Source organism: Dermacentor albipictus, chromosome 5 (genome assembly GCF_038994185.2).
Source record: "Dermacentor albipictus isolate Rhodes 1998 colony chromosome 5, USDA_Dalb.pri_finalv2, whole genome shotgun sequence".
Taxonomy (NCBI): domain Eukaryota; kingdom Metazoa; phylum Arthropoda; class Arachnida; order Ixodida; family Ixodidae; genus Dermacentor; species Dermacentor albipictus.
In genome coordinates this window covers 153,465,792-153,483,763 of record NC_091825.1, presented here as the reverse complement: position 1 = coordinate 153,483,763, position 17,972 = coordinate 153,465,792, and the positions used below count along the sequence as shown (strand labels likewise).

The 17,972-nt window shown below is 48.5% G+C and overlaps 1 protein-coding gene across 4 annotated transcripts in view; it reads left to right on the top strand.

Moving 5' to 3' along the window:
• Positions 1-310: 310 nt before the first annotated feature.
• The window catches only part of LOC135902344 (bromodomain-containing protein 4-like), a 32,280-nt gene continuing 14,618 nt past the window's right edge, over positions 311-17,972 (top strand). For all 4 annotated transcript variants that reach the window (XM_065432337.1, XM_065432338.1, XM_065432341.1 and 1 more), the window contains exons 1-2: positions 311-3,087; positions 8,323-8,607. In XM_065432337.1, coding sequence (XP_065288409.1) covers positions 391-3,087; positions 8,323-8,607 — 2,982 coding nt within the window. In that variant the 5' untranslated portion in view covers positions 311-390. The remainder of the gene's footprint in view (positions 3,088-8,322; positions 8,608-17,972) is intronic.

Below are 17,972 nucleotides of genomic sequence, written 5' to 3'. Positions count from 1 at the left end.
GGCAACGTCAATACAAGTCAATAGCTTTCGTAATTGGTAAGTGTAATCAGCTACATTTTTCAATGAAGTAATTGTAATCGGTAACTTTGTTTTTCAATGACGCGTACAAATCTGTTCGCGGTAAGCCTTCGCAAAGGAATGCAGACAATTTAATTGGGTTGTATAACTAAGGAAATTGGGCTGAAGAAAGGCATTATTCCGCCCTTTCCTAGCTAAGCTTTAGTTTGATTTATCAAACATACTTAACATGCTTCTTCCGCCGTAGTGGGTAATTACTGCTCGGGAACAAGAAAGAGAACAAGAACGATCGCACGCGAACAGCTCGATCTCTCTCCTGCCTTTGTGATCGCGGCCGGCGTCTCCTCACAGCTCCACAGTGTGCGATTTGCCATGGCGGATGCCGTGAAAGGAAGTGACGCCAAGCTAGGCAAGGGGCAGCCGGCGGGCTCCGAACCGAAGAAGAGTGCCATGAAGATTCCCAGGGTGGACGGGTCGGCGAGTGGCAAGAAATCAAAGAAGAAGCAGAAAAAAAAGAAGGTCATCGACGACGCAGCAACGCATGACGGCGTCGGAAAGATTGCTTCGCTAGCTGCCTCCAGCAAAGACTTGAGCACGAGCTCGCTGAAGAAGCCGAAGGCTTCTAAGAAGTCCTCCAGCAAAGAAGGCAGGTCCGATAGCAAGGCCAGCGTTTCCAAGAAGGTCCTCCACCCCAAAGCCGGCGCGGAAAAGTTGGACGGGAGCGAAGCAAAGGACGCCATCAAGGGCAAGAAAGCCAAGAAGAAGAAGAAGAAAAAAAAAGAACCCGTCGCGTCCCAGCTGCCCAGCAGTCCCGTGGATCTTCTCCCGCGCTCATATTCCGAAGCGACCCAGCAGCCGCTGCTGCTGGGTCGCTCGGCACCCAGTTCGGGTATTCTCTCGCATCTGGAAGCTTTTCTTGGTTACGGCGAGCGGGCGGGCACATCGCAGTATGCCGCCGCGGGGGCAGCACCTCAGGTCACTTCTCAATTGCATCCCCTGCCGTTCCTGGACACTCAGGGTTCACAAGTGCCCCCACCACCTTCCCAACTGATAGCTGGTCAACCTGTGAACGCTGGTGAACAGCCTGCACCCGTTATCTCTGATCAACAAACGCACCTGATTACTTTTCAGCCGAACCTTGGCCAGCCAATTCTCGGTCAGCCGACACCTGATGACAAAATTGCTGATCAGCAGATGACCGTCGATCAGACAATGCGAGGACAGCCTACGCTTGCTCAATATATGCCTGCTCAAACGATACAAAGTCATATGGCGCCTAGCTATTCACTGTCTAGTCAGCCAATGTCAGGACAGTTCACGCTTGTTCAACCTACCCCTGCTGAATTGATGCAAGGGAACTTAGCGTCTAGCCAAACATTGCCTAGTCAGCTAATGTCAACGCAACCTATGCCACAAGAGCCGAGGCCTACTCAGTCTATGGCGTCACAATATACGCCGGAACAAACTACATCGTTTGCAGACCAGCCCGTGCCAACACAAGCACTTCCAGGCCAGCCTATGTCATTGCAGCCGTTTCCTGCTAAGGAGATCTCAGGCCCAGGTCAGAAAGTAACTAGCAAACAAATGACTATTCCACATGAGGTACAGTCACAGATGACGTTAGACCAGGAGACAATCTATGCCGAGCCACAACGAATTTTGCAAAGAGAAATGGCTCAGACTATCCCCTTATCCGCTTCGCAAGCATCAATGCTGACTCCTAGCAGAAGAGCTAGCGTTATTTTCACACGTTCCACCGGTACGTCAGGCGGGCCCTTTGGACCAACATCATACTTGCAAGACAGCCAGGAAGATGAGTCCTTCTACCAGAGCGTCGCATTGGCTGACCCGCGGGCCCAGCAAGGGAAAAGGCTCTCTCTAGCGCTTCCTAGGCGGTTGGCGTCTGAAAGAACGTCCGTCGCGCAGATGTGGCAGAGCGAATCGCCCCCAAGTCCGCCATCAACGTTTTCCATGTTAGGCCAGAGGGAGATGTCTCGAGCAGCTTCCGGAAGGCCGTCCAGGAGCTGGCCCCAGCACGCGGTGGAACTCCCGCCTCGGAGAGCCTCTCGGTCATTGTCAACTAGGAGGTCATCGCGAACACGGTACTATGCTCTTGCCGACCATGAGACGCTTTCGGGAGCAATTTACAAAAGCCTGCCACCCCCACAAGAGGCCCACGGCGTCGCGGAGCCGGTCGAGACTTGTTACACGCGACGTATTTCACAGAGGGGTATTTCGGAAAGCAGGTCGCCCGCTGCGATAGGCGAGGATGCACATTGGCAACCTGAGGAAGAAGATTACGAACATACTTCTCAGAGCCGACGCTCTTCTTCTTGGAGGGAGAAATCCCCTCGGCGTGCTCAGAGCGCTTCGAGGCTTTACCAGCCGTGGGAAACCCGCTGCGCCGCGGACACAACGCAGCACATCAAGTACACGGCCGCAGTCGCCGAGGACCTTCGGATAGCTTCGCTGGCACTCCGGAGGCTGCAGTACGACACCGAGACGGAACGGCGCCGACGAGACTTCCTAGCCACTGAGCTAATGAAGAGGGCAGCTCTCGCCAGCAGCGAGGTTCGCAGAGCGGCCCTGGCGGCCATGTACCCCGGGCCGCGCTCTGCGGTGCCGTATCCGGTACCGGAGGACAGCGCCTTTCCTCCCAAGACGATGTCGCTGGCAGAACGGAAGCGCAGACTATGGTCGGATGTCAGCAGGAAAGCAGCTGAGAAGCCGGCGCGCCCTGCGGCAGGACCCGCTGGCGAACAAAAGCGCGACAAGACTTCTCATCGCGCGCATCGTGCTCAGGGCGCACTGCTGTCGGAACCAGCCCGGGAACGCCGTGACTCCGAGTCTACGCACTTCTCGTTCAATGCGACCAGCTCGGGAGCCGCGGCAATGCCGGCGGCGCGCAAGGTCACGTCAAAGAGCGCCTTAGTGAGGAAGCCCTCGCGGGCTTCCCTGGCGGCCGTGTCGGAGTCTTCCTCGTCAGAGGGCAGCGGATGCGACCTGTGTGGAGGCCTGTGGCGGGGCCTGGTGCGCGAAGCCCCATCCGAGGAGAGCTCGTTACCACAGGTTAAGGGTTCGAGGATCTTAACATATACGTGGGCTCACCACACTTCGCCTTACTAGCAGCTGCGTAATTAAGCGCTTGCGAAGGTTAGCCAGGCACGCCTGAAGGCGTCTTATGAGGTTCTGAAGCCAAGTAGCAATCAAAACGGTTGCAGCCCATCTTTTTTCTAGAGACGATGGCTTCGTTTCTTCATTCGCTGTGGGCGCTAGCGTAAGAGATAAAGCAACTGGATTCCGATTTCATGATACCGTCTGACAGAGCTTGCGACCGCTTGTCCCCTGCAGCCCCCAGCCTAGCGAGTCACTCTGAGAAAATATGAATTGTTTATGGTGGAATAACCACATATTTGTAAAAATCGTATTTCCTGGAATGCAGTCCGTGGACTGTGCAAGTCCAAAAGTTTAAATGTGGCGGGATGCGGATTATCTGTGGGAATGGACATGATATATATATATATATATATATATATATATATATATATATATATATATATATATATATATATATATATATATATATATATATATATATATATATATATATAACAAGCCATGAGTGTTGTTGCATGCGCCAATATTATATATATATATATATATATATATATATATATATATATATATATATATATATATATATATATATATATATATATATATATATATATATATATATTGGCGCATGCAACAACACTCATGGCTTGTTTACTTCGAAAAGCCCCGACAAGAGTAATACGCCTATTTAGATTGAACTCCATTATGACGTCTAATAAGTAATCCATGTTTTTACTGGTTGACAATAAAATTTGCGATTACCTATACCGCATACTGGTAGCAGACAAGCCAAAAACTATGTTCACTCGTAGTTCGTTCTAGTGGACTATAAAGCGTGTGCAGACTATCTAATAAAAACTTGTTATTTTGAGCCCTAAGTGGTCCGTCAGGATTATACACAAAGTGCGGGCTATAGTCCGGAAAAATATGTCGCGCGTAAACATTTAGCGTCTCTGTGCAAAAAGCGCAGTGCTACGAAGCGGCAACTTATGCGCTCGCCCCTGGCGTGCGGTGTATGCATACTCTGCGCTGCTGCGGCTTGTCGCCGCTGTCATCGCCGTGACAGAGGGACGGACAAGTGGCTGCCCTCGTCAACAGGCTCCGATCGCGTTTCAGGCGCGTTTGCGGTTAGGGAGTCGCAGCTCTCGGTTCTCTGGCTGCTGCCGAGACGGGCGACTGACGGACGCACCTCGCTGACTCCATGCGCTCCAGAGGAGGAACAAATTAATTTCAGCACCCGTAAGGTCTTTGTATGTCAGCAAAACGTGTAGCAAGCAAAAGAAAAAAATGAAAAAAAAAAACTCGCTAGGATATTTGCGTAGGCTAGCGCTATTCGTGATTGGCCGGTGCCCCGAATCGTTCTCGGCGTTTGCATCGGGTCGCGCATCGAGCGAACGTTCGCGCATTTATTGCTCATCTTCCGGCAAGCTACATGCAGTGCGCTCTCATGGTAACCTTTACAAGGCGTGCATTCTAACATTTAAAAGTAACAGCCGAGCTTTTACCTTAACTATGACAGCGTATACCGGTTTGGATGTATTCGTTACATTCTTCACATATAGACAAACATCAGTGGGACGCGAAATGATATTGTCGCCAGACGCTAGCTGCATGTGTAATACATGTTATGACATGGAGCCAGGCAACAAGTAGTATTGGGACAACTTTCTGTGGCAATGAAGGGAAACTACGGGCGCGTGGATGCTCACATGTGTTACGGCGCCAAGTAGTCCGCCAGCGTTTGACAGTACTTTAGGTTTCTCGGAACAGATGCGGAATCGACACAGCTTCACGTGCGACTGTTTCACGTTTGCCCAGACGCGGAAGGAAAAAGCCGCGAAATAAGTAAACTTTTACACTCAGTGGTGTGTTTTATCTTATTTGACTGTTGCTAATAAGGTGTTTGTTTTCTCCTCCCTGGCTTAAACTAACGTGGATGAAAACAGGGGACTCTTTTCAGAAGCACTCTCACTTGGCGCGCTTTACCTCCGTAGCTTTTCCTTCATTGCCACAAAAAGTTGTCCGCGAGTGTTTTTTTCTTTTTTTTTTAAATAGATACCTGACGAAGGATATTGAAGACATCAAAACTAGCGCACCTGTTGTTATCGAACGTGCAGACGCGTGCGCCTATTTTGTGAATGTTAGCAGATAAGAGTTACGTGATGCTTCCACAGTTTCCTATATAAACGCATGACATCCGGCATGTTGGTTACGTCGTGTTGTTTCGGAGAGAGAGAAAGCCTTCATCCCATGAACGAGGGAGGCAAATCGCTCTATTTCACATCATCTTTTCTCTGTATATGTAATAAGGGTTATTCATTTCTCTTCCCTTAGAGTATACACTTCGTCGGTCAGTACACAGGGTTTATATAAGCCCGTTTCCTGGTACTAGCGTTCAGTGCACATATAAACTGCGTGTATATATTCCCGAATGCGTCCACTGAGATGCAAACCGACCTAGCAGCAGACGGCAAACAGCAGCAGCAGCCACGCCAGATCCGGGAAGGTATGACAAATATAGCTTCGCTTTAATATATAAGTATCTAAACGATTGCGACTTCACTTTCCGCTCCGACGTGCCCATGAGTTAACGTCGACAGTTCTACTCTTCATTCACTGGACAGGTCCTGCTTGCAGCCGGTAGTAGGCACGCCAGCCCACAGTTTTTTTTTTCTCAAATCTACGCGTCTGTGTGTCTTTATGTGGCGACTTGTGATAACCGGACAAACGCGCTTTTCACTAACGAAGGTGGCGACCTCCTGTGGCATGTTTGTCAGCAGCATAATATGAAGTACAGTAAACGGCCACACAGCCATCTGCAAGCCTGCCATTGAAGTGCACCAATCAGCAAAGTTATGCCACAAAACTGCACCCTCGATTCAGCTTTCGGGTGGAAATCCAGAGCGACAGTATTCTGTGGATCGTAAATAAGACGCGTCTTCGCTGCCTCCTCGTCGCCGTACTTGTCTATAGACCAGAACACGCTAGTCTCGCACCCAGACTAACCGAACGCATACTCTCGCACCCGGGTTGCCCGGTTGACCGGCGCTATTTTGTACTGGGCTGCCAAAGTGTGTTCGCCGGCGACCAGTAGACATGGCAAGCGCCAGCTCTAGGGCTCCAAAGTGCGGAGATGTGCCCGTTCACACGGATCCAAAGTAGAAGAAGTCATCTGGGCATCATTGCGTCGTGTTTGGATGCCAAAACAACCAGCGGAAAAGGAGCAGGTTGCTTAGCGCTGTTTGCGAAGAGCACAACACACGTAGGGAATCGTGCCGGTGCGGTGTTTTCAGCCTGCGCCGATTTCCGTCCGCAACGAAGAATGCCAAGCTGCGCCACCGGTGGATAGCTGCAGTGAATAGGAAGAACTACCAACCCAGTGAAAATGCACGAGTGAGTATTCGATCTGTGTATATTTTGGTGCCACGTTCAACTTTGCGCCCTACAAACGTAATACGTGTAACACGCAGGTTTGCTCCGAGCACTTTCTGGGCAACAAGCCTACAGAGCAGAATCCCGCGCCGGTGCTTCGCCTTGGCTATAACAAAAAGGCAAGCCTTTTCGTGTTTTCATTCAGGCAGAGCTCCCGACGGTTAAGCGGAACAGTTGAGTTTGCGGTTAGCGATACTTGCAGCTGGTGCACGGAATGACCATTAAGCGTGAATGACAAGTTGTAGGCCTTGTTGGTGAGTGTTATTGCTAATGAAAGTAAACCGAAGTCTGCTCGTCACGTAGCATGCGTCCACAAAAACGTAAACGACGACTACTCGTCGCCGAAGGTGTTCTTGCAGCGCATCTACCTTTACGAGCTGGTGTTGCAGGTGTCATTCGTAACGAATTCATTTGAGCCTCCTGAGCTCTAAACTGCGTGCGGGCTGTTATGCGGGGCAAAGCGCAAAATATTTCCGTTCATATGGCGAGGAAAATAAGGTGCTTAATTATTCTTGTATTTTGTAACAAAATCTTGATCGTTCTCACTAGTTTTTTTTTTACTGTTTTCTTTTCTAAGGGAGCGCCAACAATCCGATGGCCTCGCACAAGCGAAACAGGTCTGGTACCAGGTAGCTGCAGTTGGTGGGGATAATTTCTTGGAATGCAGGTGCGGTTGTTGTCTTGTACCAAAGGGGTCCTGATGATGCAGCTTTAAGTAGGGATGGTAATTTTACGCGCCCTGTCATGGTTTGTGCAACTGTACAACACCTGCATCTGTCATGCTCGCCATGTTATACGGGCTTTGACTGCACATGTAGTTGAACATTATAACTACTGTAGTACGTCATTTTCCAATGAGTGCAGGTTTAGCATCATATGCTGCTTGTTCGAGTGCTCTAGGCTTTTGTTCTGAATGTTGTACTCTTAAGTGGTTGCACGATACAATTGGCCTGGTGTATTTTCTATTTCATTTTGAGAGGACTTTATATCTTCGCAACAGTGATGGCATGGGAAAGAACTACAGCCCTTCTTACTATAACATCTATTTTGTCTTCAATGTGCAGGTGGTGAAGGGCAGGCGTCTGCTAACCAGGCAGTCAAACGACCTCGCCAGTTGGTTGCCAAACGCGGCCAACCCAGTAGAGACCATGACAAACAAGACCAAACTGAAAGTGCAGATGACAGTGTTCTGCGTGCTTTAATAATATATGGCACCAACACAGTGCTGTAAATTCCTTCACAGGTTACGTGGCAAAAAGCTCACAAGTGTTCTAGCATATAGCGTGCGGTTTGTACAAACGTAATAGCGTACCTACACGATGTATTCGCTTCTGCAGTCTGCACAGCACTCAGTGTGGCCATTGCGAACTTGCATGAGGTCTTGAAGTTTGATTGAATCCAGACAGCGAAAATGACAGGCTAGAAAAAACGCGAAACACGCCTTCCGCCCAGCAAAAAAGCCCAAGTTTCGCTTACGCGCCGGGTCGCATCTCCCGGCGTGGCAGCCCAGGCCTGCTACTTCGCGGCGCTTGGGATAGATGGCGCGACCGGCGCTCATCAATATGGCGGCGCCCTTTGAATTCACGGTGTTCTGGTGTATAGATTAATAAAACACGCCACGAGTTCATGCTCACGTAGAGACGTGGGAAACATGATATCTTGAAGGAATTCGGTTTGTAGAAGTAAGCTTTGATGGGACTCGCGTAGATGTTGTATTTCGTTTCAGTGTCGTGACGAACTTGTGCTCGCTTGCAGATTGACGAAGTGCTGGAGCTGGGCGGTCGCGTCAGCGGTCCGGTGACGTGGCCACTGAGCTGTCCGGGCAGCCGGAAGCGCAGCTCCGTGGCCACGGTGACCGTGCTGAGTGCCGTGCGCAGGGGAAGCCGCAGGGGAAGCCGCAGGCGGCCGTCCGAGAAGCCGAAGCACGAGGCCCCCGACAAGACTGGCGACATCGAACAGACCATGCCGTCGCCGCTAGAGGGCTTCCCGGCAATCTCCGGAGACTTGGTGGCGTCGATCGCCGGCAAAGGAGACGTCCATGTACGAACAGTTTTACAGCAGAGCTGTATATATGTCTACCCAGCTGCCATGCATTTTTCAATGTCGTGCCTCAAGGCTCCCGCGCCCTCTATGAGGAGGCCAAGTAAAGCAGTAAGGCATGTGGTGACACCTGGCGTAGCTAGGCATATCAAGAGGAAATTTATTGATTGGTTGAAACTTTTATTAGAAGGGATGGCCCGTGGCCTAAGATAGCGGTAAGGGATAGCTAAGAAACCACAGTTTTATACAATAATTACTAGACGGAACACCGTAAGTGACGGGAGCGGCAGCCAGCATGTTAATTCCGGGAAGTACATGGATTTGCCTAAGGTTCGTCCGTCTGGCTTTAAACGTCTCGTAGACTTTGTAGATTCGTCCTTTTCAACAAAGTACTGTGTAATAAATAATTAAATAAACATTATTAAAATAATCCGCCGGCATGATTCGAACACATGTCCTCTAGCACAGAAGCCCAACATTGAAACCATTACGCCACGGACACATCTTTTTCGTTATTGCCATATTTAATAAAACATCTGTCAGCCTGTATAAGGCCGTAGTTTTATTTGTCTGTGTACTTTGAACTGTGAAGGACATGTACTATTTGAAGTACGTCCTCTTTGGCGCCTTAGTGCTTCAGCACATCTCCAGAAAGACAATAATGCTCACGACGTAACCGTTGTGAGAATACGCCGCGCCACCCTAACGGCTTTCACGCCAGCGTAGCGTAACGTCAACGTAACTAACGTTAACCTAACCTAACATTATTTAAGGCGGCAAATACAATAATCCGCTCGGCGTAACCACTGTGAGAATACGCTGCGGCACCCTAACGGCTTTCACCCTAACCTAACGTAACCTAAACCTGAGCTGAGCTAACCTAACGTGGACGAGACGCAAAGCCAATAGTCCTTACGGCGTGACATCAGGCAATCGCGTTCAACCGTGGCTGCTGAGGCACTGCGTGTTTATTTAACTCAAAGGGGATCACTAAAAAATGCTCCTGAAAAGCCCAGGAGAGCAGGCCCTGTACGGCCTCATCGTGAGAAAGTCTGTCCGACGCACCTGCACGCACAGCGATCCCCAGTGCCCGCTGTTTCACCTGTTTCAACGCGCCGGCAGCCAGCGTCCGAGCGCCACGCCACGCTCCGCTGTGCGTGCGGGCGCGCCCAAGCCATCTGCGACGGGGACAGAGTCCGCCGCGCGTTGTGTCTTCGCGGCTGATGAGAGACGCAGCGCTGCTGCGGCGCGTTTCCTCACTGCAACGTTTTGACAGTGAGTTTCCGCGGTCATCGAGTGAGATTTGTTCATGTTTGCATGAGCGCGCGTGACACCGTGCTCGTTATTAAGTTAGTGTGCCTATATTTACATGTTTACACGACCGATGAAACTACTATCCTGACTTCGCATAGCTGTCCACTAATGTGCTTTTTGTTCCCCCTTCTTGTTCGCTCCGGCTTCAAGATGAAGGGCGGGCTGAGGGGTCTTTTGTGGAACCCTGCAACAGCTGGTTTACACGCTGTCTTGACGGCTCGTTAAACGCTAAGGAGTGGTTGGTGATTTGACTCATGTAATTAACTGCGCATATCAATTCGTTGTCGTGGTTCCCTCCGTTTCATCCTTTTCTCAGGTTTCCAGGTAATGGTGAGGTGAGCGCCCTTCAACCGTCAGTGTCCCTGCTGCGTTGTCGGCTGGATAGGAGGTGCGGTGATTTGACACGTGGCAAACGTTTAGTTAACACCCTTGGTGGTGTTGAGACGTAACAAGCGGTGGTGGGCAACGGGACACGATCGGAAGAATGACGTCTTATTTTTCTTTGCTTTCCTTTGCGCAAATCGCCCACTGGTTCTAAAGTCGGTTAAGTTAGTCGTGTCTATTGACTATTCGCTCAACTATATTTCTATATCTTCGGTCAATATGGGTCAAATGTTCGCATGAAGTGTACTGTATATATGTGCTTTCTACTAGCCTTATAGAACACCGAATTATGCTCGCCGTTTTTTGTGTCCTTTTCAGTAGCTCTGTATCAATAATCAAAATTATTCATTCGCATTGTCGCAAAGCCGTTCGAAGCCAAAAGGTCGAAGTTCATGCATACCATTTCCACGCTGGCTGAAGCGCCATGCCTACAACTCCCGTAGACACCAGCGCCAGAGCTACTTCTAGTAATTTTGTTGGAAACTACGTTTACCGCCCAATATGTCGTCCGTCCCGCTGCGCTGCGCTGACATCTCAACGAAGCTGGGCCTGTATTCACAAATAAGTTCTTACGCTAGCATCTGTTCGTAAGAGAAATGCCAATTAGATAGTATAAGATATACTCACTCTTTGGGTGACTCGAGATGACTCTGCGAGACTCCGACCATAGGTCGGTTAGCACGTAACAGGCGGCAATGCTTTTCTATTGGAAATATACGCTCTTCTAGCTTTGTTTTCTGCACACACCCCTCTTTCTTTTTGTGCAACTAATAAAATAACCATGTTCCATCGTCAAACGTTCGCCTTCGCCATGAACGCACCCATTTCGCGGGCAGCCATCAGAAGACAACGCCGACCTCGCCACTGACAAGGCGGAAACATTCGCGGCAGTCCTGTGCGCGATTATCATAATCAGCAGCAGCCGCCGCAGTAGCCTATTTTATGTCCACTGCAGGACTAAAAGGCCTCTCCCTGCGATCTCCAATTACCCCTGTCCTGCGCCAACCGATCCCAGCTAGCGCCTGCGAATTTCTTAATTTAATCACCCCACCTAGGCTTCTGCCGTCCTCGACTGCGCTTCCCCTCTCTTGGCACCCATTCTGTAATCCTAATGGTCCACCGGTTATCTAACCTACACATTACATGACCTGCCCAGCTTAATTTCTTTCTCTTAATGTCAATTAAAATCTTGGCTATAACCGTTTGTTCTTTTATCCGCACCACTCTATTTCTGTCTCTAAACGTTATGCCTAGCATTCTTCGTGCCATCGCTCTTTACACTGCCCTTAACTTGTTTGCAAGCTTCTTTGTCAGTCTCCAAGTTTCTGCCCCATATGTCAGCACCGGTAGAATGCATTGATTGTACACTTTTCTCTTTAATGATAATGGTAAGCTTCCAGTCAGGATCTGACAATGTCTGCCGAATGCGCTCCAAACCATTTTCATTCTTCTGCAAATTTTCTTCTCATGATCAGGGTCCCCTGTGAGTAATTGCCCGATAATAGGCAAATGTACTCCTTCACGGACTGTAGAGGCTGACTGACGATCCTGAACTCTTGTTCCCTTGTCCGGCTATCGATCATTATCTTTGTATTATGTATATTAATATTCAACCCCACTCTTACACTTTCTCTGTTAAGGTCCTCAATCATTTGTTGCAATTTGTCCCAGTGTTGCTGAACAGGACACTGACAGGAACAGGAACAAACCGAAGGTTGCCGAGATATCCACCATTGATCCTCACTCCTAAGCCTTCCCAGTTTAATAGCCTGAATACTTCTTCCAAGCATGCAGTGAATAGCACTGGAAAAATAGTGGCTTCTTGCTTGACCCCTTTCTTCATAGGTCTCTTTCTACTTTTCTTGTGGAGAATCAAGGCAGCTGTGGAATCCTTGTAGATTTACGAGATATTCACGTACGCCTCCTGCACTCCTTGATTATGTAATGCCTCTATGTCTGCTCGTAACTTTGCTGAATCAAACGCATTTTCGTAATCTATGAAAGCCATATTAAAAATTAAATTATGGGGTTTTACGTGCCAAAACCACTTTCTGATTATGAGGCATGCCGTAATGGAGGACTCCGGAAATTTCGACCACCTGGAGTTCTTTAACGTGCACCTAAGTCTAAGTACACGGGTGTTTTCGCATTTCGCCCCCATCGAAATGCGGCCGCCGTGGCCGGCATTCGATCCCGCGACCTCATGCTCAGCAGCCAAACACCATAGCCACTGAGCAATCACGGCGGGTAAGCCATATAGAGAAGCTGATTGTACTCTGCGGATGTCTCGATTACCTGATTGACGACATGGATGGGATCCATTGTATAGAGTATCCCTTCCTGAAACCTGCCTGCTCTTTTGGTTGACCGAAGTACAGTGTATGGCGTTCAAGACCGCTCTCCACCTGCCGATGAGTACATCGACTGAGAAATTATTGGCGCTAGGGTTGCACAACACCCTCAGCGAACTGACAGAAGCCCATTACGTCTCGCAACAACAGAGACTTGCGCGGACTCACACGGGCCAGCAGGTCCTACAAACCTTGGGGTTCCCAGCAATAACAACACGAACCCAAGAAACCTGCTTAATACCTCGTCACGTCCAGGACAGGTTTCACGTTGCCCCGATACCACGCAACATAGACCCTAACCTACAGTCCGGCATGAGGAGAGCAAGGGCCCAGTACACGGAGAAATCGTTCAGGTTCAATACCACGGCCCGTTTTACGGACGCCGCCATGTATGGGACGAACAAGGGCGCAGTGGCAGTGGCATGCGACCACCGAGGCCACGTTACCTCCGCTGCATCGACTCGCCCCTGCACGATCACGGAAGCCGAAGAGATGGCCATCGCGTTAGCCATCCGCGAGGGCCTACACGCAAACCAACCACTGACGATCCTCACGGATTCCCAGCAGGCCTGCCGCAACTTCCTACAGGGAAGAATTGGAAGACCTGCTGCACAAATCCTAGCCCGAATACTTAAGGAGGACCCTGAGGACTTCACCACCCAAACCATCATATGGATACCGGGCCACACTGGCATCACGGGCAACCTGCAGGCCGACAGAGCAGCTCGAGGATTCGTACATAACCGAGCACTCATCACGCCGGCTGCAGAAGACCCGGACCCGGTCGACCTCTAGTATTCAGCCATCGTTAACTACCACAGAGGGCGTCGCTTGCGATATCCACCACCCCATCGAAATCTAAAGACAAAAGATGCCGCTGCCTGACGTAGGCTCCAGACAGGCACTTACACGAACCTACACATATTACATCGGATACACCCCACAGCCTACAGGGACGAAAGCCCATGGTGTGGGGCCACGCCAACCCTATACCACATTACGTGGGAGTGCACACTACAAAACATAGAACACCTAAACACGGACGCCGCGAGGGAGCAATGGGAGGCACTGCTGTCCAGCTCGGCCCCCGACGACCAGCTCAAGCTGATAAAGAGAGCTGAGAAGATGGCAAGAGCCAGCGGAGCCCTGGACTAAGGGCCCCGACCATTATCGGTTTTCTAATTATTCTTTTTATAAAGTTCATCTATCTATCTATCTATCTATCTATCTATCTATCTATCTATCTATCTATCTATCTATCTATCTATCTATCTATCTATCTATCTATCTATCTATCTATCTATCTATCTATCTATCTATCTATCTATCTATCTATCTATCTATCTATCTATCTATCTATCTATCTATCTATCTATCTATCTATCTATCTATCTATCTATCTATCTATCTATCCTTATTCTATTGGAGATTATCTTGGTGAATATTTTATATAATACTGGAAGTAAGCTAATGGACCTATAATTTTTTTCAAGTCTTTAACGTCTCCCTTTTTGTGGACTAGTTTAATGTTGGCATTCTTCCAGTTCTCTGGGACCCTTGAAGTCGATAATAATAATAATAATAATAATAATAATAATAATAATAATAATAATAATAATAATAATAATAATAATAATAATAATAATAATAATAATAATAATAATAATAATAATAATAATAATAATAATAATAATATATGGGGTTTTACGTGCCAAAACCACTTTCTGATTATGAGGCACGCCGTAGTGGGGGACTCCGGAAATTTTGACCACCTGGGGTTCTTTAACGTGCACCTAAATCTAAGTACACGGGTGTTTTCGCATTTAGCCCCCATCGAAATGCGGCCGCCGTGGCCAGGATTCGATCCCGCGACCTCGTGCTCAGCAGCCTAACACCGTAGCCACTGAGCAACCACGGCGGGTTTGAAGTCGATAGACAATTCGTATAAAGTGCCGCTAGTTTTTCAACCATTATGTCTCCTCCATCTTTAAGTCAAATGGTAGTCTATCTTCTCCTGCCGCTTTTCGCCGTTCCATGTCTCGCAAGGCCCTTTAACTTCATCGCTGGTTATAGAAGGAGTCTCTGTAACCTGTTCATTGCTACTTCGAATGGAGATATCGTGGCTGCTTTGGGTACTGCACAGGTCAGTATAGAATTCTACTGCTGCTTTTACTATACCTTCGAGATTGCTGATGATATTACCTTGCTTACCTTTCAGTGCATACCTCTCGGTTTGTCCGATGCCAAGTTTCCTTCTCATTGATTTCAGGATTCATTCACGTGGGCGATCACTGTAAAGAAATATACCCTCCTATCTTAGCATCGCCCATAACAGCCGCTGATAGTGATAGTGACTCCAACTGATACGAATCACTTGCTTACTATTACCTTAGTAAATACTTTGTAGGCAATGGACAATAAGCTGATCGGTCTATAATTTTTCAAGTCTTTGGCGTCCCCTTTCTTATAGATTAGGATTATGTAGGCGTTCTTCCAAGATTCCAGTACACTCCAGGTCATAGGGCATTGCGTATACAGGGTGGCCAGTTTTTCTAGAACAATTTGCCCACCATCCTTCAACAAATCTGCTGTTACCTGATCCTCCCCAGCTGCCTTCCACCTTTGCATAGCTCCCAAGGCTTTCTTTACTTCTTCCGGCGTTACTTGTGGGATGTCAAATTCCTCTAGACTATTCACTCTCCCATTATCGTCGTGGGTGCCACTGGTACTGCATATATCTCTATAGAACTCCTCAGCCACTTGAACTATCTCATCCGTATTAGTAATGATATTGCCGGCTTTGTCTCTTAATGCATACAGCTGATTCTTGCATATTACTAGTTTCTTCTTCACTGCTTTTAGGCTTCCACCGTTCCTTAGAGCATGTTCAATTCTATCCATATGTCAGCTGTCTTACGCTTGTTGATTAACTTGGAAAGTACTGGCAGTTCTATTCTATAGCTGTAGGGTTAGAAGCTTTCATACATTGGCGTTTCTTCATCAGATCTTTCGTCTCCTGCGATAGCTTACTGGTATCCTGTCAAACGGAGTTACTACCGACTTCTATTGCACACTCCTTAATGATGCTCATAAGATTGTCGTTCATTGCTTCAACACTAAGGTCCTCTTCCTGAGTTAAAGTTCAATTTATTTTATTTGCACTACTGCCAGTCTCAGTGAGACCAAAGCAGGGGGGCACAGTTTTACAGAAAAACAAACAGTTCCTGAGTTTAAGCCGAATACCTGTTCTGTAGCTTGATCCGGAATTCCTCTATTTTCCCTCTTACCGCTAACTCATTGATCGGCTTCTTATGTGCCAGTTTCTCCGGTTCCCTCCTCAAATCTAGGCTGATTCGAGTTCTTACCATCCTATGGTCACTGCAGCGCACCTTGCTGAGCACATCCACATCTTGTATGATGCCAGGGTTAGCGCAGCGTATAAGGTCTATTTCATTTCTAGGCTCCCCATTCGGGCTCCTCCATGTCAACTTTCGGCTATCCCGCTTGCGGAAGAAGGTATTCATTATCCGCATATTATTCTGTTCTGCAAACTGTACTAATAACTCTCCCCTGCTTTTCCTAGAGCCTATGCCATATTCCCCCACTGACTTGTCTCCAGCCTGCCTCTTGCCTACCCTGGCATTGAAGTCGCCCATCAGTATAGTGTATTTTGTTTTTACTTTACCCATCGCCGATTCCACGTCCTCATACAAGCTGCCGAGTTCCTGGTCATCATGACTGGATGTAGGGGCGTAGACCTGTGCAACCTCCAATTTGTACCTGTTATTAAGTTTCACAACAAGACCTGCCACCCTCTCGTTAATGCTTTAGAATTCCTGTATGTTACCAGCTATATCCTTATTAATCAGGACGTGCCCGCTTTTTAGCACTGTATATGCTTCTTTTGTCCTCCTAACTTCACTGAGCCCTATTATATCCCATTTACTGCCCTCTAATTCCTCCAATAGCACTGCTAGACTCGCCTCCCTAGATAACGTTCTAGCGTTAAACGTTGGCGGGTTCAAATTCCAATGGCGGCCTTGTCCGGACCCAGGGATTCTTAGCACCCTCTGCTGCGTCACAAATCTGACCGCCACCGTGGTCAGTTGCTTCACAGCTGCTGGGGACTGAGGGCCAGGGTTTGATTGTTGTATTCATATAGGACGTTGTGGCCAAGTACTGCACCAGGGTGGCCAATCCTGCTCTGGTGAGGGAGTGCGTTACCAGTTCTAGTCAACGTGATCAGGCCACACTCCAGGTCTGTTTATGCAACTGCATCAACACGCCGATTTTTTTTCTCTTTAATCCGGTGGAAAATTGCGCGGCACCGGGATTCGAACCACGGACCTCTTGCACGCGAGGCGCATGCTCTATCTCTACGCCACCGCTGCAGTTTTCCCACCGCTGCACCTGTAGAAAATACATCTGTAGTTGACGGCAAAATACTGCACACCTCCTTTTCGACAGCTTCCTTCCCGGGCGTCTGCTACAGCGCCGACAATGGCAAACGCGCTCGCTCGTTCATCGCATCGCCGTCAAAAGAATGGCAATAGAAGCGTCACGCATTTTTCTCACATTACTGCGAGAAGCAGGACTGATCGACAGACGGTGACATATATTTTGCGCAGAAAGATGCGCCCAGGCAGAGCTATTATTGCTGGCCAAGTCTGCCAGACTACCCCCGCCTGTATAGCAATATCACCACTATCACCGCCACTCTAATACAAGGGGACTAAACTGCTTTATATGTCGATACGAATTAGGGAAAATAATGAACATGAAAACTGCATAATAAATATTTCATATGACCTCAAGGCAAAGCCAGCAGCCCCCGCAAGTCTATCGGGATGGTATGTGATTGCGCTGCACACGGTTGCAGGTGTTCTAATGCCGCGCATACACTACTCCTTCGGCAACACGTCGAGCGGCCGCCAACGATGAAACGCGCGCTCCCTTCGCATAGGATGCCCGCTCAATGCGCGGAGTGCTGTGAAAGCAACCATGAAAGAAAAGTGCAGAAAGAAGCCGTGGCTACCGACACTGCCAAATTTATTACAGAAACCTTTGCTACGTAAAATCCTGACGTGCAAGTTTAGATCACACTTTTACGTCGTTGTTCATCGCTCCTCTATGGCTTCTGTTCAGCTTGCACAACACGATGATACCTCGCACGAAGACAAGGGCTCGTTTTGAAGTTTCAGGCGGCCCAATTCAGACAGAGGTGGTCACAGTTCCCCCTCCAGCCTACCCCCATCCCAACAGAGTGTCATGACGACTATGATAAGTCAGGATCTTGCGCGCATAGAAAAAAAAAAA